Here is a 19,683-nt window from a genome sequence, read left to right as displayed (position 1 = left end):
AACCCAAACAAACTTTTTGGCCAACCCGTTATTTGGTAACTATATATTCAGATTTCAGTACATATTTATTTCTGTATACGTAATCTTTAATCCTTTCCACAACTTTGAAGAGAAGGTTAATTATCTCCATTTTACCTTGAGATCAATCCATAACAGGTTACATGCTAAGGAGATGGTACTGTCGTCTGACTCCAGAGTTTTTTCTGTTTACCTGAGTTCCAGCCTGTAATTAGTTTCCAGTGATTTGAGTCAGAGATGGGGACACGATGTCTTCCCATCTCTCAGGTCTATCTGATTAAAAGGAAGACTGAGTGATCTTTCAGGATGGCACACTGTCCCCTAGTCGCCCCTCTTCTGCTTATTTTGAACCGCAGAGCCTCATTCTCCCTGTTCTTTTAAAAAACATTCCTCTTATTCTGTAGTGGGCTCAGAAGTGCACGTGACAGCCTACTGTGGAAGATCTTTAAAAAAAAATTTATTTTTTTAACAGGTTACCTCTCATAAAAGATTTAAATTGTGCATTTTGATTTTGCATTGACATACTTTTAAAAATTCTTAATTTGTTTTTTGATAGCAAAGTAGGTTTGTCATGGGGAAGGTTAGTCAGTATGCTCTTAGAAAGCAGAACTAGGAAACTTCAAATTTCTATCTGTGTATATTGAGGTACGAAAGTGAAAAGCTCCTGTTTAATCCTCTAGCATTTTCATTCAGATTGTGAATTTTTTTTACTTACTTATATTTTGCTTTGGTAACTTAAACCAAATAGGAACGTTGTGACATGATTTAGAAAACTGTCTTCCGAAGAGTGACTTGGTAGAATTTTCACTGAATTATGTTATCTCTTTGGGATAGTTAAATTATGAAAAATTATTGACAGCTACCTCTAAATTTTGTGTTTTTGTATAAACGATACTGAGGATATACTACTGCCAGATGCCATTTTATTATTTGTTATTTTAACTTTAAAAAACGTACATCCATATTGTGGCGGTAGTAGATGCCAAAATCGTGTTTGTGCTTTAGCAAAAATTCAGCAGTCCAGCAGTCTTCACTATAACTGAACGTGTTGCCTTTCCAGGCAGTCCCATGGTTCATACAAAAACAATAAGACCATGTTTGCAAAGTGTACACTTTAAGGTCAGTGTAATGTCATGTAAGACATTTTCTAGTGCCCCTCCAATGCCTGGAAGTTCGGCTCTGTCTACAACAAAAATGCCAAACCCATTTGTCAGCATTTGGATGACATAGCTGCAGAGTTTAGTTTTTCCTCTATATTCATGTGGGTGACTGGCTATTGAACATCATAGATGGTAGCAGTTTTTTTTTTTTAATCAAACATAGTGCTTGAAAGGTTAGAGATATTCAGGATGTTTATCCAACAGAACTTATTCTTAAGAGTCCATCTGTTTCCATGGTTAGGACTGGTCTGAATATGATGTATAATATATCAGGTACTTGAAGTATTTTTATTATAGTTATTTTTCCCTATGTTAAATCACTTCTGATCTACAGAAGAATGGTCGAAGTGAAGATCAGGTCTCCTTGGTTAGCCGATACTTTCATTGAATTAATTTATCTAAGTCACATGGCTTAGGTTCTAGGTGCCGTGAAATCAGATGACTTTAAGATGAAAATTTATAGTCATATCATCAAATACTTGAAAACCTAGTGTCTAGAGACTAAGAGGGGTACAGAGATGTGTAAAATAGTTCCTGCCTTCAAAAGGTTTTTAAAAGATACTGTGATGAAAGTTTGATTTCATTTTTGAGAGCCCAGCAAAATGCTCTATGCCAGGGCTATTTTACATAGTTTCTCGAACTTTGTACTCCTACCGTCTGACCATTATTTAGCCATTTAATGTGTTGGTTTGTTGTAGAATATGTAATACTGCTTTGAGTATTTTGTGGTGGATCTTCCTTAGAGCCTGTTTTAAAATCGGTAATAAGACAAAGCCATTTCTACACCATCCATTGTGTTTACACAGAGGCACACACATGCATAGGAGTGTGCAGAGGACCGTCAGTGGGTGCCAGTTATCCCAGATACTATGTTCTTACAGTGTACCCTGGTACTGAGTGCTTCTGGATTGTTTCATTTAATTTTTGCAATTGTCCTGTGAGAGGATCATCATTTCTCTTTTATAAATGAGGAAATCCAGAGAAGTCATATAGGTTGCCCACATCACTTAATACATAAGGGCATCAGGAGCTGAAACTAGATCCAGATACCATTAAGCACTGGCCTTTTCTGCTGTAGCTGCCTGTTCACCAGATGATTTACTGTGCTTCTGTGGACTCTCTGAAGTGATAAATTATAAATGGAATTCCTGGTGTAATAAAATCATCCATATTTTTTCAACTCTCAATTGAGAGCAGTGCCCTCACCTGGCTGTTTGTTGGCATAAAATTGTATAAGCCCCTCTAACTGGTTCTTTTGAGATGAAACATTCAGCAAAGTTTCTCCTTTTTTTTTTTTTTTTTTTTGCTTAGCTATGAATAGAGAGCAAAAGTTTGTATCATTCTTTAAAGAACTCTTAGTTTTGTCTTCTGATGAACGTGAATATGCACAAATAATTATATTTTAACAAATGGTTGTCCTTTGTTTTTACCCCATGTAAACCAAAAATCCTATTTCTAAAGAGTTTCTTCTAATTTAGACAGAAAAGGGGAAGGTTCTAGGCAGAGGGAATATCTCTTAAGCCCAGGAGCTGATATTGTCATCCACCAGATACTGAATATCGATTGCCCGTCTGCCAGAAAGTTTAGTCTTCTCTCCAAATCAGTGCTAGCAAATTAACTATTTAATAGAGGATTTTGTTATTATTTTGTTTTTGTTTTTTAGTCAGTCAGAATGGTTTTTAACAGAAAGCCTGGTGGCTCAGACGGTAAAGAATCTTCCTGCAATACAGGAGACCCAGGTTCGATCCCTAGGTTGGGAAGATCCCCTGGAGAAGGGAATGGCTACCCACTCCAGTATTCTGGGAATTTCTGAAAAATTCCATGGACAGGAGAGCCTGGTGAGCTACAGTCCATGGGGTCACAGAGTTGGATATGACTCAGCGACTAACACATTGTGGGAAAATGCTATCCTGTGATTCTCAGTATTGGAGATCAACTAGAACCACTCAAATTTTTTCTACTTTGACTATCTCCACAGTTTTAGATATTAGAGACAAACATTTCTGATTTTAATCAGCTTTCTTCTGATTAGTTTTCTTTATCTACAGGAAAGGAACGTTTTGATCTTTGTTCCTCTGGCCAAAATAAAGCTGTACTATTTAACATCTATAGATAAAAGCTCTCTACCGTGTGATAACAGAAATAAATTTCTAAACCTAGGGAGAAAAATCTGGGAGAGTGTATGATAATTTATTACAGTAAGGTATTTTTAAAAGGTTTATTCATGAAAAAGTAGTTATAAATACTAAGGAATTAACAAGTTCTTTATCAATCAGTGTGAAAGATCTCTCTCAAATAGAACTCCTTTATACAAGGTATTATATATCTCTCCATATCTATCCTATGATGTGATGTAGTTACTTACTAAGAAACACATCATTGGCAAGGGCATCCTCGATCATTTTTTGTTTCATTTTTCCCTTAATGCATGGTATTCAAATAATTGCTGCTTCTCCCCATTGAATTTGGCTGAGGTGATGAATGCATAGCTTCTCATAAGGCAAAATGATAAAAATATGATTTTAAAAGATCTTGTCATGGAACATTCTGGGATAAAGAAATGTACTACGTAATCATCCTTTGGTGGTAGGTGTAATTTTTTAAATATATCTATTTATTTGGTTGCGCTGGGTCTTAGTTTGGCATGAGGTATCTGGTTCCCTGACCATGGATCGAACCCAGACCCCCGGCGTTGGGAGCCCAGGGTCTTAATCACTGGACCGCCAGAGAAGTCCCATGGTGGCCGATGTATTTCTAATGATACAAAAACAGAAGAGAGGGCATGCTTTTGCTAAACTGCCTGCAACTCTGATTTCACTTTCTAGACAGAAAAGGAAGATAATCAAAATCTCTCCTACACCACCCTGTTTGTGAATTGACTGATTGGGCCTGCCAAGGCTGAAGGAAACACATAATTTGGTATTGAAGATTGCATTAGTTTTTGAAAGAAAGCATTGTAATACATTGAAATTGTGTTTTTATGTAAACCATGACTTCATTGAATTAGACTCTATAGTTAGGTCATAGTGCTAATTTGATCAGAATATTAATTAGGTCAGAGTATTAAAGTAACCATCATCTTTGTTGAGTGAATTATAATCATAGAGGCTAGACCTAGAAACGGAGAAGGCAATGGCAACTCACTCCAGTACTCTTGCCTGGCAAATCCTGTGGACAGAGGAGCCTGGTAGGCTGCAGTCCATGGGGTCGCTAGGAGTCAGACACGACTGAGCGACTTCACTTTCACTTTTCACTTTCATGCACTGGAGAAGGAAATGGCAACCCACTCCAGTGTTCTTGCCTGGAGAATCCCAGGGACGGGGGAGCCTGGTGGGCTGCCATTATCTATGGGGTCGCACAGAGTCGGACATGACTGAAGCGAGTTAGCAGCAGCAGCAGCAGACCTGGAAAGGACCTAAGATCATCTGGCCTGGTGATTTTCAGTGCTGTGAAGAGTCACCATGTCTTCTTAGGAGGAGGGGGCAGGGAGGGCAAACAGATGGATGGAGATTGCATAGGGAACACTTTCTAAAACAGATCTCCCAGGAATTCTTATGTTCCCTGTGCTCCTAACTTCTTAGTTGGAGACTCACTAGACTGATGAACTACCTCTATTACATATCCTTCTTGTGTGCCAGGCTGGAAAACAAGATTAGAAACATCTCATCTAATCCATCCCTCTTGTTTTATAGGAGAGAGAGAGGCAGCCCCAGAGAGATGAGATGAATACCCAGGTGTACACACTTTGTTAGAATCAGAGCCAAAGTATAATCCAGACACCATGACTTCCAGTCTGTAGATAGGGCTCAGAAAGGAAGAACAACCCTACATTCCCACTGAGTAAGAAGGGGTATCCTTTTCTTGTTTTGAAAATTGTAATAGTTTTTTAAGCTCTCAAGTTTCTATTAAGAAATAGATTCAAACTGCCAGTTTCCAGATAGGCTATTTTGCATGTGAACTTTTACATTTCATTGTGTAATGTTATACCTGGATTACAGCAACTTCTTTTGAGATTTGATGGGATAATCCTTAAATATAATCAGTCATCTTTTACTTTAACATCTTTCAGCCTACCCCATTTATATTCAGTTTTCATTTCTAGAGGAGAAACAAACTGGTTTTCAAATATGTGAATTCCAGTCATAGATTATGAACTTAAAAAAGTAACTTTTTATTTAAAGTGGTATTCTTTTAAGTATCCAGATATATAGCATCTGTATTATTGGTTTTGAATGTACTCTGCCCTTTTTTAGTCTATGGAAAATTTTTAGTTTGTGGGTAAAATCATCTTAGAGGTTTGGGACATCTTGAATCAAAACGATTAAATTTTTATCAACATAACTAGGATTTTGTGAAGTGTATTTAGACATAGAAAGGGGAAAGAAAATGGGAACTAATAAAAGCCTACAGCAGGAAGATATACAAATACAAACTATTTGTAAATTTTAATATTATCCAGATTACTCTTCTAAATAAGAATTCAAACAAGTATACTTTAAATCTCACAAATTTTTATTTTGTAAGTTATATTTACCAGATCATAGTTGATGGTGAAAGATGAAATTCTAAGATGTTAAAAGGTACAGTGAAATTATTTGTCTTTTGAATGCAGAGTTGGATTTTTCTAGGGTTCTAATGTTCTTTGTATTACACTGGAATTAGACATTTTTCCATCATTATACTCATTTTAAGGAGCTTTGAAAATGCTTTGGCATAGTTTATTTATTTGTGGTAAGTAGAATTAGGAAGAATCAGCAATATAGAATCCTAACAGTATTTGTGCATACTGTATTTAAGTGATTTTTATGCCTGTTTACTTTCTGTGATTCTTAAATTTTATAAATCAAATACCTTAGCATACTTCCACTAGAAATTAATTTATAATTGATTATTTATGCTGGATGAAGTAGCAGTTTCACTGTAGCATTAATCCATTCAGATTAACTGAATTTTTATATCTACAATTCATTATATTACAACTTTTTAAAGAGCATTTATAACAAAAGAATTTTTGTTTTATAAAGTATTTGTTACAGGAAAAAAAAAAAAACCATCTTGCCAAAAACCATTACAGTGTCTATGCATTGTGTATATTCCGTGATGTCATTGTTGAGATTTTGCATGTGGTTGTAGGTGCTCTTTCATATGTGTGTTTGTGGTGTTGATGTGGAATTGTTCACCATTGCTGCTATCACTTATTGTAGTCAAACTGGAAAACTGTGCGAAGAGGCTGTGCCGGTCCACATTTGTGTGTGTGACTTGTGAAAATATGTACTTAGCTGTTTAATTTTGAGCCAGCACTTGGTTGCCTCTACAGAAGGAAATGTCGTAGCTGTCAGGTGATGCCGGTGTCAGAGTCTTGCTTCATGTTTACGATTCCAGGTCAGCTTTCCTTCCGCACTTTCCCCCACTCTTTGGAAGAGAAACATTTGTAAAAAGAGAAAGCAAGAATTCTGACCTTTCCTAGTACCCCCCCACCTTAAACTCCCCCCCCCGATACTTGAGAAATTCCATAGAATGTCAGTGTAGCAGCATAATTTCCCTTGATCTAGGTATTTTAGGTTGAAGAATATAATAACAGAAGACTGTGGTGGCACATACATTATCTTTGTTGGTTATCATGCCATATTATTTGAATTTCATTTAATAGGAGTATTTAGTATTTGTTTATAAGGGACCATGAAAAGCCCAGCTTCCCAGGTGGCTAGGTGGTAAAGAATCCACCTGCAAATGCAGAAGACACGGGTTTGATCCCTGGGTTGGGAAGATCTGGAGGAAGAAATGGCAACCCACTCCAGTAGGCTTGCCTGGGAAATCCCATGGACAGAGGAGCCTGGCAGACTACAGTCCAAGGGGTCACAAGAGTCAGACATGACTTAGCAACTAAACAACAACATGAAAACCCTGGAGTTCCAAATGTTAACTTTTATATTCAGCATCTGCCTAGACTTAACATACCTGGTTGCCTTATGACCATCAGAATTCTTTCATGCCCACCTGTCTTTAGTTTGCTTCCTGATATTTGTGACTTGCCTCAATAATTCCCAACTTACTGTGACATTAGAACATTATTTCAGTGGGTTAATTCTACTTTATTAAAATTTAATGGGAGTAAATTGCATACGTATTTAATACATTATTAGGCTTCCCTTGTGGCTCAGCTGGTAAAGAATCCAATTGCAGTGCAGGAGACCTGGGTTCGATCTCTGGGTTGGGAAGATTCCCTGGAGAAGAGAAAGGCTACCCACTCCAGTATTCTGGCCTGGAGAATTCCCTGGACTGTATAGTCCATGGGGTTGCAAAGAGTTGGACACGACTGAGTGACTTTCACTTAAAATGGAAGGGAAATACCATAAAATGTTAAGAAAAAAGGCTCTTCTTAAAGAACCTTTTCACACCAACTTTGCAAAACTCACTTAAAGTGCAGGATTTCCTTCTGTCTGTTCAGTGGGTTTATACTTATAATATTCTTATAATAAAGGGACAGTTTTCTGAGTTATACTGAGGCTTTCTGTGTGACTGTTGGTGACAGGCAATACTGTATATGAAAACGTTGCTTCTGAAATTGCTGATTTAATTATAAGAATATTAAAATGAATTCATCAAGGCCCCTGCCTCTTCTTTGCTTATAGAAAAAGAAAGGTGTATTTTATGTTGAGCCTTTTCTCCAGAATATGCTTTAAACATTTGTCACTCAATGGAGGTGACAAAGAAATAAAGGAAATTCAATTATGTATGTTCTAAAGAAATTATGCCCTTGTCCAGTGACACAAAAATATTTCTTGTTTCCTGCATCTGGAGTTTTCAGGCGAGATCTTTGTACTTAGAATTCTGTTTATATGAACACCAAAGATTCTGGCGTAATATGTCCTGAAACGATGACTAATAGTTCCTATTAGATAGCTATGGATACATTTATTGAATCCTGCTCTTGGGTTTATTTGCCCTCTTTGGGTCTTTTGTACATTTTGTATGTCTGTCCTGAGGCCTTTATGCCTAGGGCAACTTTTTAATCAAATAATACATATATATTTATTGGGTTTCTAATTTATAGAGTTTGTTCTCACCATGACTTTAAACTATTTCATTGCTAAAGTTAGACATAGATTTGCCAGATTAGCCTCATAGTTTGGACATTTTTTGTTATAACCTGAAAATGTAGCTTATAACCCCGTAGGCCTGTTAGATAATGACTAGAAACATTTTGGATTCAGTAGAATCTCTTATAGAAACTCATTTATCTGTTAATGTAAAGAACTTGGTGATTTCATAAAATGAATGCTATATACAACTTAAGTTCTTCCATCTTTCTTATAAGAATGACTTTAAGATTCTTTTTATTCTACCACTTATAAGTTAATTGGAAATAAAAAGATAGATATACCAATTTGGTATAATTTAACACTAAGCATCTGTTTAGAAATGTAATCACCACAGTTAATACTTAGAAAAGTCATATAAAAAAATACAATACTGTTCTTTGAAGATGGATTTATTTCCCCCCTTTCGATGGATTGTCAATTTGAATATGTATTTTCTGGCCACTTAGCTTTTAATTGATTTACATGAAAAAAACATATGTGTGCCTGTTCACTCAAACCATACTTAAAATTCTCTTTTTAAGCTGCTACAATTATAATGTATGAAAGAAGGAAGAGAAAGGTGAATTGAGGAAGAGGGAAATTTCTGTTAATATTTAAAATGTGTAACTGTGATACCCTTGGTTAATTAATCCTCTGCCTTTCGATATTTGTAATAATACAGGAGAATTTTTTTGTTATTAAGAATATACTGTTGGTTTCATTTTTGTCTTGCTGCTCACTGATCTTGAACACCAAGATGTTTTCATCTTTATCAGTTCAGTTTTTGCTTCATATTTGTCTGTGTACCTGTGCTCTAAATAAAATTACAGTTTTATGTCCCAGTGGCTTATTCTGTTATGTGATAATGGTTATCTCTAATGTAGTGTGACTTTCTATTGTTTTCAGTATTTGTTGGTACAGCCTAAAACTTATAGAAATAAAAAAATCCAATAAAATCAGTTAATGAACATCAGTGATGTCTCTATAATGAGAGCATGCTTTAATCATAGTGTTTTATCTGTGGTTGGGTATGACTAGTCTTCATTCATTTACTCAATGGTTTTCTGCAAAGCTGGCTGATTTTTATAGCTACAACAAACAATTTAAAAGGCAAGTTAAACCACATTTAAAAAAAAATTGTCCTGGTCACCATGCATTAGCCCAGGTTATAGTCAGCACAGACTGAGCAAAGCATTCCGCATCAGTTGTTTTCTAACCACTGAGGAGGGGAAGTCACGCAGGGAGGAGCGTTTCTACATGTGAGCACTCAGACAAAGCTCCTAAGTAGGAAAGATGCTTTCGGAAGGCATTTATAGCTAATTAATCATATGCTTCCTGGAGCCCCAGGCCTAACAGTCCTGTTGGTGGAGCAGAAGTCTCCACTGCAAACTTTGTCTTTCTGTCCATCTGTGGAGCTGTGTCAGCCAGCTGTGTGAAGTCATACCAAGCTAAGTAGATGTCAGGTTCTAGACTTCCTCATTTGTAGGAAAATTTTTCTGTTCAGATACAGTTCTCTGTGTGTGATCGGTTGCATTCAGCACATTTGACAATGTTCTTTGGAATAGGAATGGTTGTTCAAAGTGATTACAATTATCAGTTTCAGACATCCTTGTTGTGTCACTAAAATTATTTAATAAAGAAACCCCCAGAAAATAGTGTTCTCTCTCACAGTTCATTATTTTGCAAAAGTGCAAATAAATTTCTTCCATATCTGTGGATAGTCTCCCAAAGTATTTATTCATAGTAAGCTGAATATTCCAAATAGAAATACTGTATTTTTGTATTATAAGACTTTAAATTGTATTGGAAACAACTTTATAAATGGTTATAACTAAGTTTGTATTTTCAGAACTCTAGACACAAAGGATTCATCTTTAAATGTGTTTACAAGTTAAACATTTAAAATGTAACAAATTTTATTTTCCCAGTAGGGGAAAAATATTAGAATTTAAGTTGAGGAATATTTACCCTACAAGTCAGAAAATGTTTTCTTTTTAAAAGTTTTAGTCATCTATTTTTAATTAATGATAAGCTTTTCTAAGAAGGTTTCAAATTACTAAAAATAACTAATATGTATAAAATATTTAATGTTGGTACTATTCTAAAAAGGTAATGTTTAAAAAAATACTGAATTTGGTGGCATTTTCAGATTGAATGTTTTTTACTTTATTGAAATTTATAATGATCTAAAAATGTGAACGCGATAATTGCCTTCCTTTTTTAAGCATTATTTACTCTCCTGGATAAATTTTATTAGAGTTTTGGTTTCTCAGTGCATATAGTTATGTTTATGCTATATTGTAGTCTGGTAAGTGTGGAATAAGCTTTATGTCTAAAAGAACAAGTGTGCTTTTCCATAGTGGCTGCACCAATTTTCATGCCCACCAACAGGGCACAGTTGTTCCTTTTTCTCCACATGCTCACCAACACTTATTGTTTTTTGTCTTCTTGACAGGTGTGAGGTGATATCTCATTGTGGTTTTGATTTGCGTTTCCCTAGTGATAAGTGCGGAGAAGGCGATGGCACCCCACTCCAGTACTCTTGCCTGGAAAACCCCATGGATGGAGGAGCCTGAAAGGCTGCAGTCCATGGGGTCACTAGGAGTTGGACAAGACTGAGTGACTTCACTTTCACTTTTCACTTTCATGCATTGGAGAAGGAAATGGCAACCCACTCCAGTGTTCTTGTCTGGAGAATCCCAGGGACGGAGGAGCCTGGTGGACTGCCATCTGTGGGGTCTTAAAGGGTCGGACACGACTGAAATGACTTAGCAGCAGTGATAAGTGATTTTGAGGATCTTTTCATGTGCCTGTTGGCCATCTGTATGTCTTCTTTACATCATGCTTGCTTTCTTGGTTCCTTATTTTGTTGTTAACTTGTCCCAAGTTTTGCTTGATAGGTTGCAGATGTTAGTTAGACTTTTGTTTTTGTTTAACCTTTTATTTACTCTCTTATTTGAAAATACATTCTAATAGTTATTTCTTTCATGTGTTTTTGTTTTTAACAGATTTAAATATATATTTTTAATATAAATAATTAATTCACATTGGTCATCTCTCCCTTCTTTTCTTCTTTGTTCCTTATCCTTCCCAAAGAGGATGAGATCCTAATTATATTTTTTAATATCTTTCCTCTCCTCTTTTTCCCTTATTATTGAAATTATGGGGCATTTTAGTTCAAGATTTTGTTCCATCACACCCCATCTCTTTTCAGTCTTAACAACTGTGTTGAGCTCAGTTGCCACATTACCTGGTGTTAGGAGTACATTACCTGCTTCTCACTCGCTATACCTTGTACCCAGTATCTTTCCCTCTCTTTGATTCAGTTTTTCTTTTGTTTGCAAATATCTATGACTTTTTTTTCCTAAGAAAGGGTGCTTGGATGATACTCTTTTTATGATTGAAAATACCTTTCTTTTTCTACTTGTTTTTCAAGTTTTAGTTAGGTAATAGAATTCTTAATTTTGGTTGTTTTCCCTCACAACTCTGAGTAGACTTGAGTCAGTGTATTTTCATATTTGGTATCACAGCAGAAAAATCTAATTCTTGTTACTATTGCGATGGCTTTCCACACCCCCTGCACCAGAAAGATTACAGAATTTTCTTTTTGTTCTCCAGCTTTGGAAATTTCACCAAGATATGTTTACGTATGTGTCTTTCCAGTGTGTGTGTTTGACAGTTCATGGACCTTAACACTCTTAAGGATTAAAATCTTTCTTTGATCAATGGGGTTTTCATATATCTTGGATTATTTTATCCTATTCTCTAACTTTTTATTTTAAATTCTTATAAGGTGGGTTTTTAGTTTCATTAGCCTGTCTTGTATGCCTCTTAACTTCACTCTCATCAGTTTTTTATTACTTTGCCTGCCCTTCAGGGAAAATTCCTTCCTAGTAACTAATTTGTCCTTTAGCCATATTCATTCTAATACTCGGCTCTTTGGAGAATTTTTAAAATGTGTTTTTTCCATCATTTAAACTTTTCCAGGATCTTTCTTGTTCTTCTCTTTTCCTTTTTTTTTTTTAAATTAATTTTCATTAGAGTATAGTTGCTTTCCAGTGTTGTGTTAGTTTCTGCTGTACAGCAAAGTGAATCAGCTGTACATGTACATATATCCCCTCTGTTTTGGATTTCCTTCCCATTTAGGTCACCACAGAGCATTCATTAGAGGTCCCTGTGTTATACAGTATGTTCTCATTAGCTATTTTATACTAGTGTCAATAATGTATATATGTCAATCCCAACCTCCCAGTTCTTCCCACCCACCCCCTTTTCTCCTTGGTTCTCTTTTCCTTTTACAATAAAAGCTGTTCTTGTTTTATGTATGCATTATCTTCTCAAACCTATGTATTGATCTTTTAAATTCTTTTTTTTTTCTTCCTGGTTTTCTGAATTGTCTGTTTTCAGGTAGAGGATAGGGAACATGAAATTAGTTGCTCTGCTTGTATAACTTGGTAACTTCCCATGCTTTTAAGTTTTACCCAGTTGCCAGGTGATGCTTGTTTGTATGCTCACATTTTAAAATGAAAGTCTGGGTTTAACATTATTGATAGCTTATAGGGATTTCCTTAGACCATGTTCAAGGGTCCTGTTTGAACCTGGGCAGAGCTCACTTTTGTGGGTAATAGTTGAGCACAGGGTTCTGCAGGTGGACTTCACCCAGCTGTAATGCTGGACAAAGAAGTGTCCATGAAGAAGCTTCCCTGCACAGTATAAAATAGAAGATAGGCTGGGAAGCCAGGAACCCTCTCCAGTGTAGACACAGCAGAGGTGCTACCTGAGAGATGGAGTACATTGGGGGTTTCTTACTTTTTATAGCTGCTTTCCTGTTTTCCCCTCTCTATCCAATGGGGCTGCCCGGAGTTACCTTAGGCAGTGCCCCCCTTTCTCTCTGACCTTGGGGGTAGTAGCCATCCACTGCAGACCCACTCACTTTACACACTGTGCTGTAAATGATGGGAGCTGTGTATAGAAAGTAGGATAATCATTCAGATCCGGCCATCCTTAGGCTCTACTCCCACAGCCCCTCCTAACTCTGAGCTCAGAGTTTGCCTGTTCTCTAGTGGGAAATCATTCAGAGGCTTCTTTAGTAGTCCCTTCTTTGCCCAGTATTCAGCTGTAAGTTCTTTCTTTCGTTTGTTTCTCCATGAGGATGCTCTCCTAAAAATGTCCCCAGCACCACAACACTACAACTTATACTCAGAATTTTTAAAAAGCAGTTAAAGAGACAAAATTTAATCCTTAAATACAGTCATGAAGGAACCGTGTATGCTGTTTTATTTTCACGAATTTCTTTTCCCATTATGTAAGTATACAAGCATTCTTTCCCTGTTTCTTTATATACTAGGACTTGGTTTCCATTTTCAGTGTACAGACTCTGTTTCTGCGATAGAAAATTAAATTATTTAAGCCCTTATAATTGTTTAATGTAATAATTAAACTTAGGCATCCTGTCTTACGATGTACTCTTTTCTACTCCTACGCATATTAAAGTGATAGGGACTAGGCTGTGTTGCAAATAAGTCATTTTTGTATTGTTCAGAAAAGCTATAGTGAAACTATAGTGGTTATTTAAATCAGACTTATGAAGGTTAACCTGAGTAAATTTGGGAGGCAAGGATGTTTTTCAGAAGCACAAATGGCTAGTACCTAAATTGTGTTCCTTACTAAGCGCTGTATCCCTGTAGTACCTGATTCCTTTGGTGTAGTGACCAGAGTGCAGTCTGCAGGACCCAGGAGCAAGCCAGGAGTTGGCTCTAATATTTTCCAACTCCATGACTTGGGACAGCACAGTGCCTGGTACAGAGAGAGTACCTCAGTAAATACTGGATTAATGATGTATGAACTTACTAAGTGTATGAGGTTCAGATTCCTTACCTGTAAAATAGGCATAACAGTAGGATTGCTTAGAGACGCAGATAATTTATATGATCCTTAGCATATAGTGAGCATTTAATTAGTGCTGGGCATAATAGTACATTTTATACTAGAATTCTTTGATTAATATCAAGCAAGTCCCAGAAATAATACAAGCTATGTGTCGGTTTAGGAGGGTGGTGAGAGGAATATGCCTGCATGTCTCAGCTGCTTTGGAAAGCATTTCTAACATTGTTTCTGTCTTACTTTAAGCATTTATTAAAGCAGATTGTGTGTTCAGCAATACAAAGCCAACTTAAAGCGTGAAGACACAGTCTTAAGGAGCATATAGACCAACTGAAGAGATCTTCCGGGCACAATTAGATTATTAGTTCTAAGGAATAAGAAAGCAAATGTGGGGCTCATACCAAAAGCCAGGATAAGGGAGTTGGATTATATGGGGAACGAGTTTGCAACTGGAATTGAAAAAACATGCTATTTGATTGACACAAAGACCTGAGTGAGATTTCTCAGGGTGTGGGGAGGGTGTGACGTGGTGTCCTGGGCGCAGGTGGATTCTGGAAAACAGGAGGCTGGTGGTTTGGGTTCCTCACTGGGAGCAGAGACAGGTGAGGTAAGTCAGATACAAGCACTTTGCAGATCACCTTGGTAATGTGTTAGCTTTGGGTTTTGCTATTTCTCAGCCTTTTTGAGCCTGATTTGAATACGGAAACATTCCAAAGTGGGCCAGAATCACTGGTTAGAGTACAAGTTGGCATTGTTGTAACTTCGCAGTGGTTTTTACCTTGACTTTTTTTTTCTATCGAAAGACAACAATTTGAACAGTTTAAACCCAGCTTTAGTAGATCACAGAGTGTGAAGAAAGGCCAGCTAATGGTTATAGATTTAGCTGTCTCCTTGGCAACCAGTGGACACATTGAAAAAGAGGAGTCTTCATCTACAATCATTTAGCGGTTATAATTTACAATCTATTTACTCTCAGAAGTGAACCTGTCTGGTGTACCCCTTCTCTTTCCCTAATATTCTACTTGACCTTCCATTCAGATTCTAAGCTAGCAGATGGGTTGTGGAGTCAGGGTTAAAATCTCTCTATCACTTTGTGAAAAGAAATATGCTAATACCATTTAATTTGAAGCTGCCCAGAATGACACATAACACTTTTGAGACTATTACAGAAAAATAACAGTTCTTCATGTGCTTAAGGTAAAGAGAAAGAATGTATAACTTGTCTTCCCTTTTCTTTCCCTTCTTTCTAGTTGAAATGCTATTTTTTTCAGTGAAAATTTTGGAATCATTCTTTGTTTCTCCTCATTCATATTTCCACAACTGTTACTGAAATGCCTGCGTTAGTGCATCAGTTAGTATATTTGAGGGATTAAATCCAAGGATACTGCATGATTTAAAGCGAGAAATATTGTTTCATACTATATTCTAATATAGACATACTTGATAGAAACTTTCTTTTCTTAAAGGGTTGTCTCTTAGAAATTTTCTGTTATTTAACATGATCCAAAGATTTAATTCTCCAAAGATGGGAATGGCAAATTATTTTAATGCCTTTTATTGTTTTTCTTTCTAGCCTATTCTACTAAGCTCAACAAATTTCCTGTATTTAATATTAATGATGACTTGAATGATCTATGTACCAGTGCAGTAAGCCCAAACACGACCAAAGCCACGCGGTATGCCCTGAATGTGTGGCGATATTGGTGCATGACCAATGGGCTCAAAGATCACACAGACATCACCAAGGTAAGAAACTCTTGACTTTACTTCTTCTTACAGCCAGCTTTACTGAGCTTGCCTGTGTCAGGCAGGGTGCTAAGCATTGTGGGGAACATGGAACAGGTGCTTTCTGTCTGGGGAAACTTTGAAAAGACCCTAAAATAGAAAAATATCCACAGTACAAAGCAGAATTTAAATGCCAAAAAATCCAGATGGGTAAATTAATTTGACTTTGTTGAGACTGACAAAGGAATTGATACTTAAACTTAATTTTGTATTTTGAGAGAGAGGTAGAGTTTCAAGAGAATTGGATAAAGACATGAGTCTTCTAGATGAATCATGTAAGAAAGAGTAAAATTCAGAGGGACATATTTACCTGCCTGCAGCAGAGGCTTTGTGTATGGGAACAATGAACTATAAAGGTAGATTCTGATAACCCTTAAATGCCAAGCCAAAACCTTGTGAATATTGGCCACTAAAGTTTTTTCCTGTGTTTCTTTATAAGGAGAGATTTTATTTGAAAGATGATTACAGGAGCAGCAGGGAAGGGACTGTCATAATTGGGAGAACACTGTCCGTAGGATCTGCAAATGTCTTAAGGGTCAGGTGAAAGGGAAACACTGAATTTTTTTTGAACAGGAAGCAATGTAAGAAATGTAACATTTTAGAGCAATTAACTGGAAGTGATGAGCAAAAATGTATCTGGTAGAGTCTTAATTTTCCCAGTTTTAAAACAAGCTCTTAAAATCTCTTCTAACTTGAAATGTTTGACATTTGTTAACGGAAGGGAAAATTCTAGGATGTGTAGAGACAGATGTCAGAAAGAAAAATACCAATACAGTATATTAACGCACATATATGAAATTTAGAAAGATGGTAATGATGACCCATTACGCGAGACAGCAAAAGAGACAGATATAAAGAATAGACTTTTGGACTTTGTGGGAGAAGGTAAGGGTAGAATGATTTGAGAGACTAACATCGAAACATGTCTATTACCATATGTGAAACAGATCGCAAGTCCAAGTTTGATGCATGAAATAGGGCACTCAAAGCTGGTGCATTGGGACAAACCAGAGGGATCGGATGGGGAGGGTGGTGGACGGGGCTCGCTATGGGGGACACATGTAAACCTGTGGCTGATTCATGTCAGTGTATGGCAAAACCCACCACAATATTGTAAAATAATTAGCCTCCAATTAAAATAAATAAATTAAATTAATTTTAAAAAATGTAGAACAAGAGAGGTATAAAATCACCATAGAGCACCACAATGATAATTGCTTCAGGCAAGATCCACTGGTAATGGCAAGATTAGTGGTGAAAGTGTAAGGATAAACAGGATTTTTGTGTTGCATCAACGTAAGACCCTATTAAATATGTACTAGAGAGAAATAGTAACTATTCAGAGGAGAACCCTGGCAGATGCCACTTTAATAGTGATCAAGATTAATATTTCCCATGTGCTTAGGACAACACACTGCATGTATGGGATTTTTTTCTTAAAAATTCTTAACCTCAGTGTACTCATGATAATAAAGCAGACAAATCCAAATTGAGGAAAATTCTACAGATTGCTTAACTGGTACTTTCCAAATGTATCAAAGAATGTATCAAGGTCACAGAAGATATTAAAAGAGAGAAATAGTCACAGTTTGGAGGAAACTAAGGCGTGCTGCAGTCCATGCGGTCGCAGAGTCGGACATGACTGAGCGACTGAGCTGAACTGAAGGAGACAGGACAACTAAATGAAATGTGTGACTATATTGGTGCAGGAAGAAAATTTTACTGGAAAAATGGGGAAATATGAGTAAAGTCTGAAGTTTAGCTAACAGCATTGCAACAATGTTAATTTCCTGGTTTCAATAACTGTTCTGAAAGATATTAACATTAGGAGAAGCTCAGTGAAGATTAGTTGGGGATTCTCTCTACTATTCTTGTAAGTCTAAAATTATATTAAATTAACATTTTTTAAGACAAAAAAAAAGAGAAACATGTACTTTGATTTGGATATGTTGAGTGTAAACAGATAATAGATACAATCTACCAGATGTATATGTCAAGTAAGCATTTGGGAACATGAGTTTAAAACATGGGGGAAATATTAAAGCTGGAAGTCTAAATTCAGAGGTGTTGCAAATAGAAGTCAAAGTTGAAGCCTGTGTTTAGGGTACCAACAAGAGATGAAATAGGAAATCCAAGTTTCTACTTCTGGAAGCATGGTGCCCTAGATACTGTGAGGGACCTTTGCAAAAAGAAATGGAGTCATCCAAGGGCTGAAACAAGTGGTGTGAGCAGTAGGCACATATGAAAATCAGGCTCTCGCCTCAGGGCTTATGTTAATAGCATCCACTGAGGAAGGGAAACGACTAGGAGCCAAACTGAAGAACCCTTTATTGAGAAGACCCTGAACGGGTCTAAAGAAGTTCTAAGTCAATAGCATACCCTAGCTCCTTGCAGAGTCATATGCTAATAATCTTTGAAGGGAAACATCCAACATGTAGGTGCAAATTTTTCACAAGTTAATAAAGATCAAGTAAATATGTGCTCATAAAAAAAAATCACATGCCACTTAAGGAAATAAACCACCATGAATGAGAATAATTAGAAACAGAAAACGGATTTAGACAGCAGGAACTTCAGATAGTAGATTATAGGCTAAGTATATATGTAATGTTTGTGGAAAGACTGAAAAGAATTATAAAAATGAACAAGCAACACCACACTAATCAAAATGACCCAGCAGCTCATTTCCACCTGCAATGGTAAGGGAATAGAAGGGTCCAGAATTACCCTCCGCAGCAACCAGAAAACTGAGCAAAATGTTTGAAATAAGTCTTCCGACAGAACAGGCAACACAGACTTGATCCCTAAGATGAGTGCCACCACCTGTCAGGCTTTCTGCCTGGAGACAATATCTAAACTGCAGGGAAGAGAGGGAGAACCCAGACTGAGCCTGGCAATCTTGCTGAGTTGAGGGGAGACAGAAATCAGAACTCAGGGAGGATGGGGACATGAGAACAACTAAAAAGAAATTACAAGATTCATTGAAAAGATGGAACAAATCCAGAATTAAATGTAAAATCCATAGCTTCTAGCATCCAATCAGAAGTTGCTATTCATAGGAAGTGGGAACATGTAACCCATACACAGGAGAAAAATTAGTTAACTCTTTCACTTCCAACCAAGTTGGAGGAGATTGCTCTCCTGCCAAAAACAACCAAAAAAGCAGACAAATGATATAACTAATATGCAAGTTACTATATAACACACACAGGGCCGTGATGTCTGAGAGATGGGAAACAAGGTGAGCCTTAGGTGTGTCCCACCTTGCTGCCTTGAGAGAGTCTGCAGGGCTGTGGTGCAGGGAGAGGGCATGCAGGCAGAGCCCAGCACACTTGCTGAGTTGAGGAAATGGAGCTAAGGGTCCAGAGAGACCCAGGTGACTAAGACTGTCATGACAGAATATTTGAAAGTGGAGTTACCCAGAAAGAAAACCTGAGAGAACTGAACATATTCCATCTCAAATATTGAGCTGAATACTGATCAGTATCTGCATGTGAGGGAACTGCCAGAGGAGGGCAAAACAGCACCTAGAAGAATGAAAGGTGTTAGTGCCTGGAGCTCCACCGAGCTGGAGATAGTGCCTTTCCCCACCAACCATACTGGAGAAACCTCAGGATTCACGCAATAGAGTATTCAGAAAGGTCTTGCATCACATGTGGGGAAGAATTAGCCATGGATTGAGCTCTGCTCTGATCCCACCCAGCAAATCTTAAAAGCAAGACCCAGCTACATGAAAAGGTAGGATATCACTAATC

The 19,683-nt window shown here is 37.0% G+C and overlaps 1 protein-coding gene across 2 annotated transcripts in view; it reads left to right on the top strand.

Annotated features, from left to right (window-relative positions):
* Positions 1-19,683, top strand: part of KIAA1958 (KIAA1958 ortholog) — a 126,457-nt gene that overhangs the window by 93,786 nt on the left and 12,988 nt on the right. For both annotated transcript variants that reach the window (XR_011253895.1, XM_069573868.1), the window contains one exon: positions 15,717-15,889. Coding sequence is in view for 1 of the 2 variants with exons in the window: in XM_069573868.1 (XP_069429969.1) it covers positions 15,717-15,889 (173 nt within the window). In the remaining variant the exon portion in view is untranslated. The remainder of the gene's footprint in view (positions 1-15,716; positions 15,890-19,683) is intronic.

Source organism: Ovis canadensis, chromosome 2 (genome assembly GCF_042477335.2).
Source record: "Ovis canadensis isolate MfBH-ARS-UI-01 breed Bighorn chromosome 2, ARS-UI_OviCan_v2, whole genome shotgun sequence".
In the NCBI taxonomy this organism is placed as follows: domain Eukaryota; kingdom Metazoa; phylum Chordata; class Mammalia; order Artiodactyla; family Bovidae; genus Ovis; species Ovis canadensis.
Note: the sequence above shows the minus strand (reverse complement) of the source record. Positions and strands in the feature narration are given on the sequence as shown.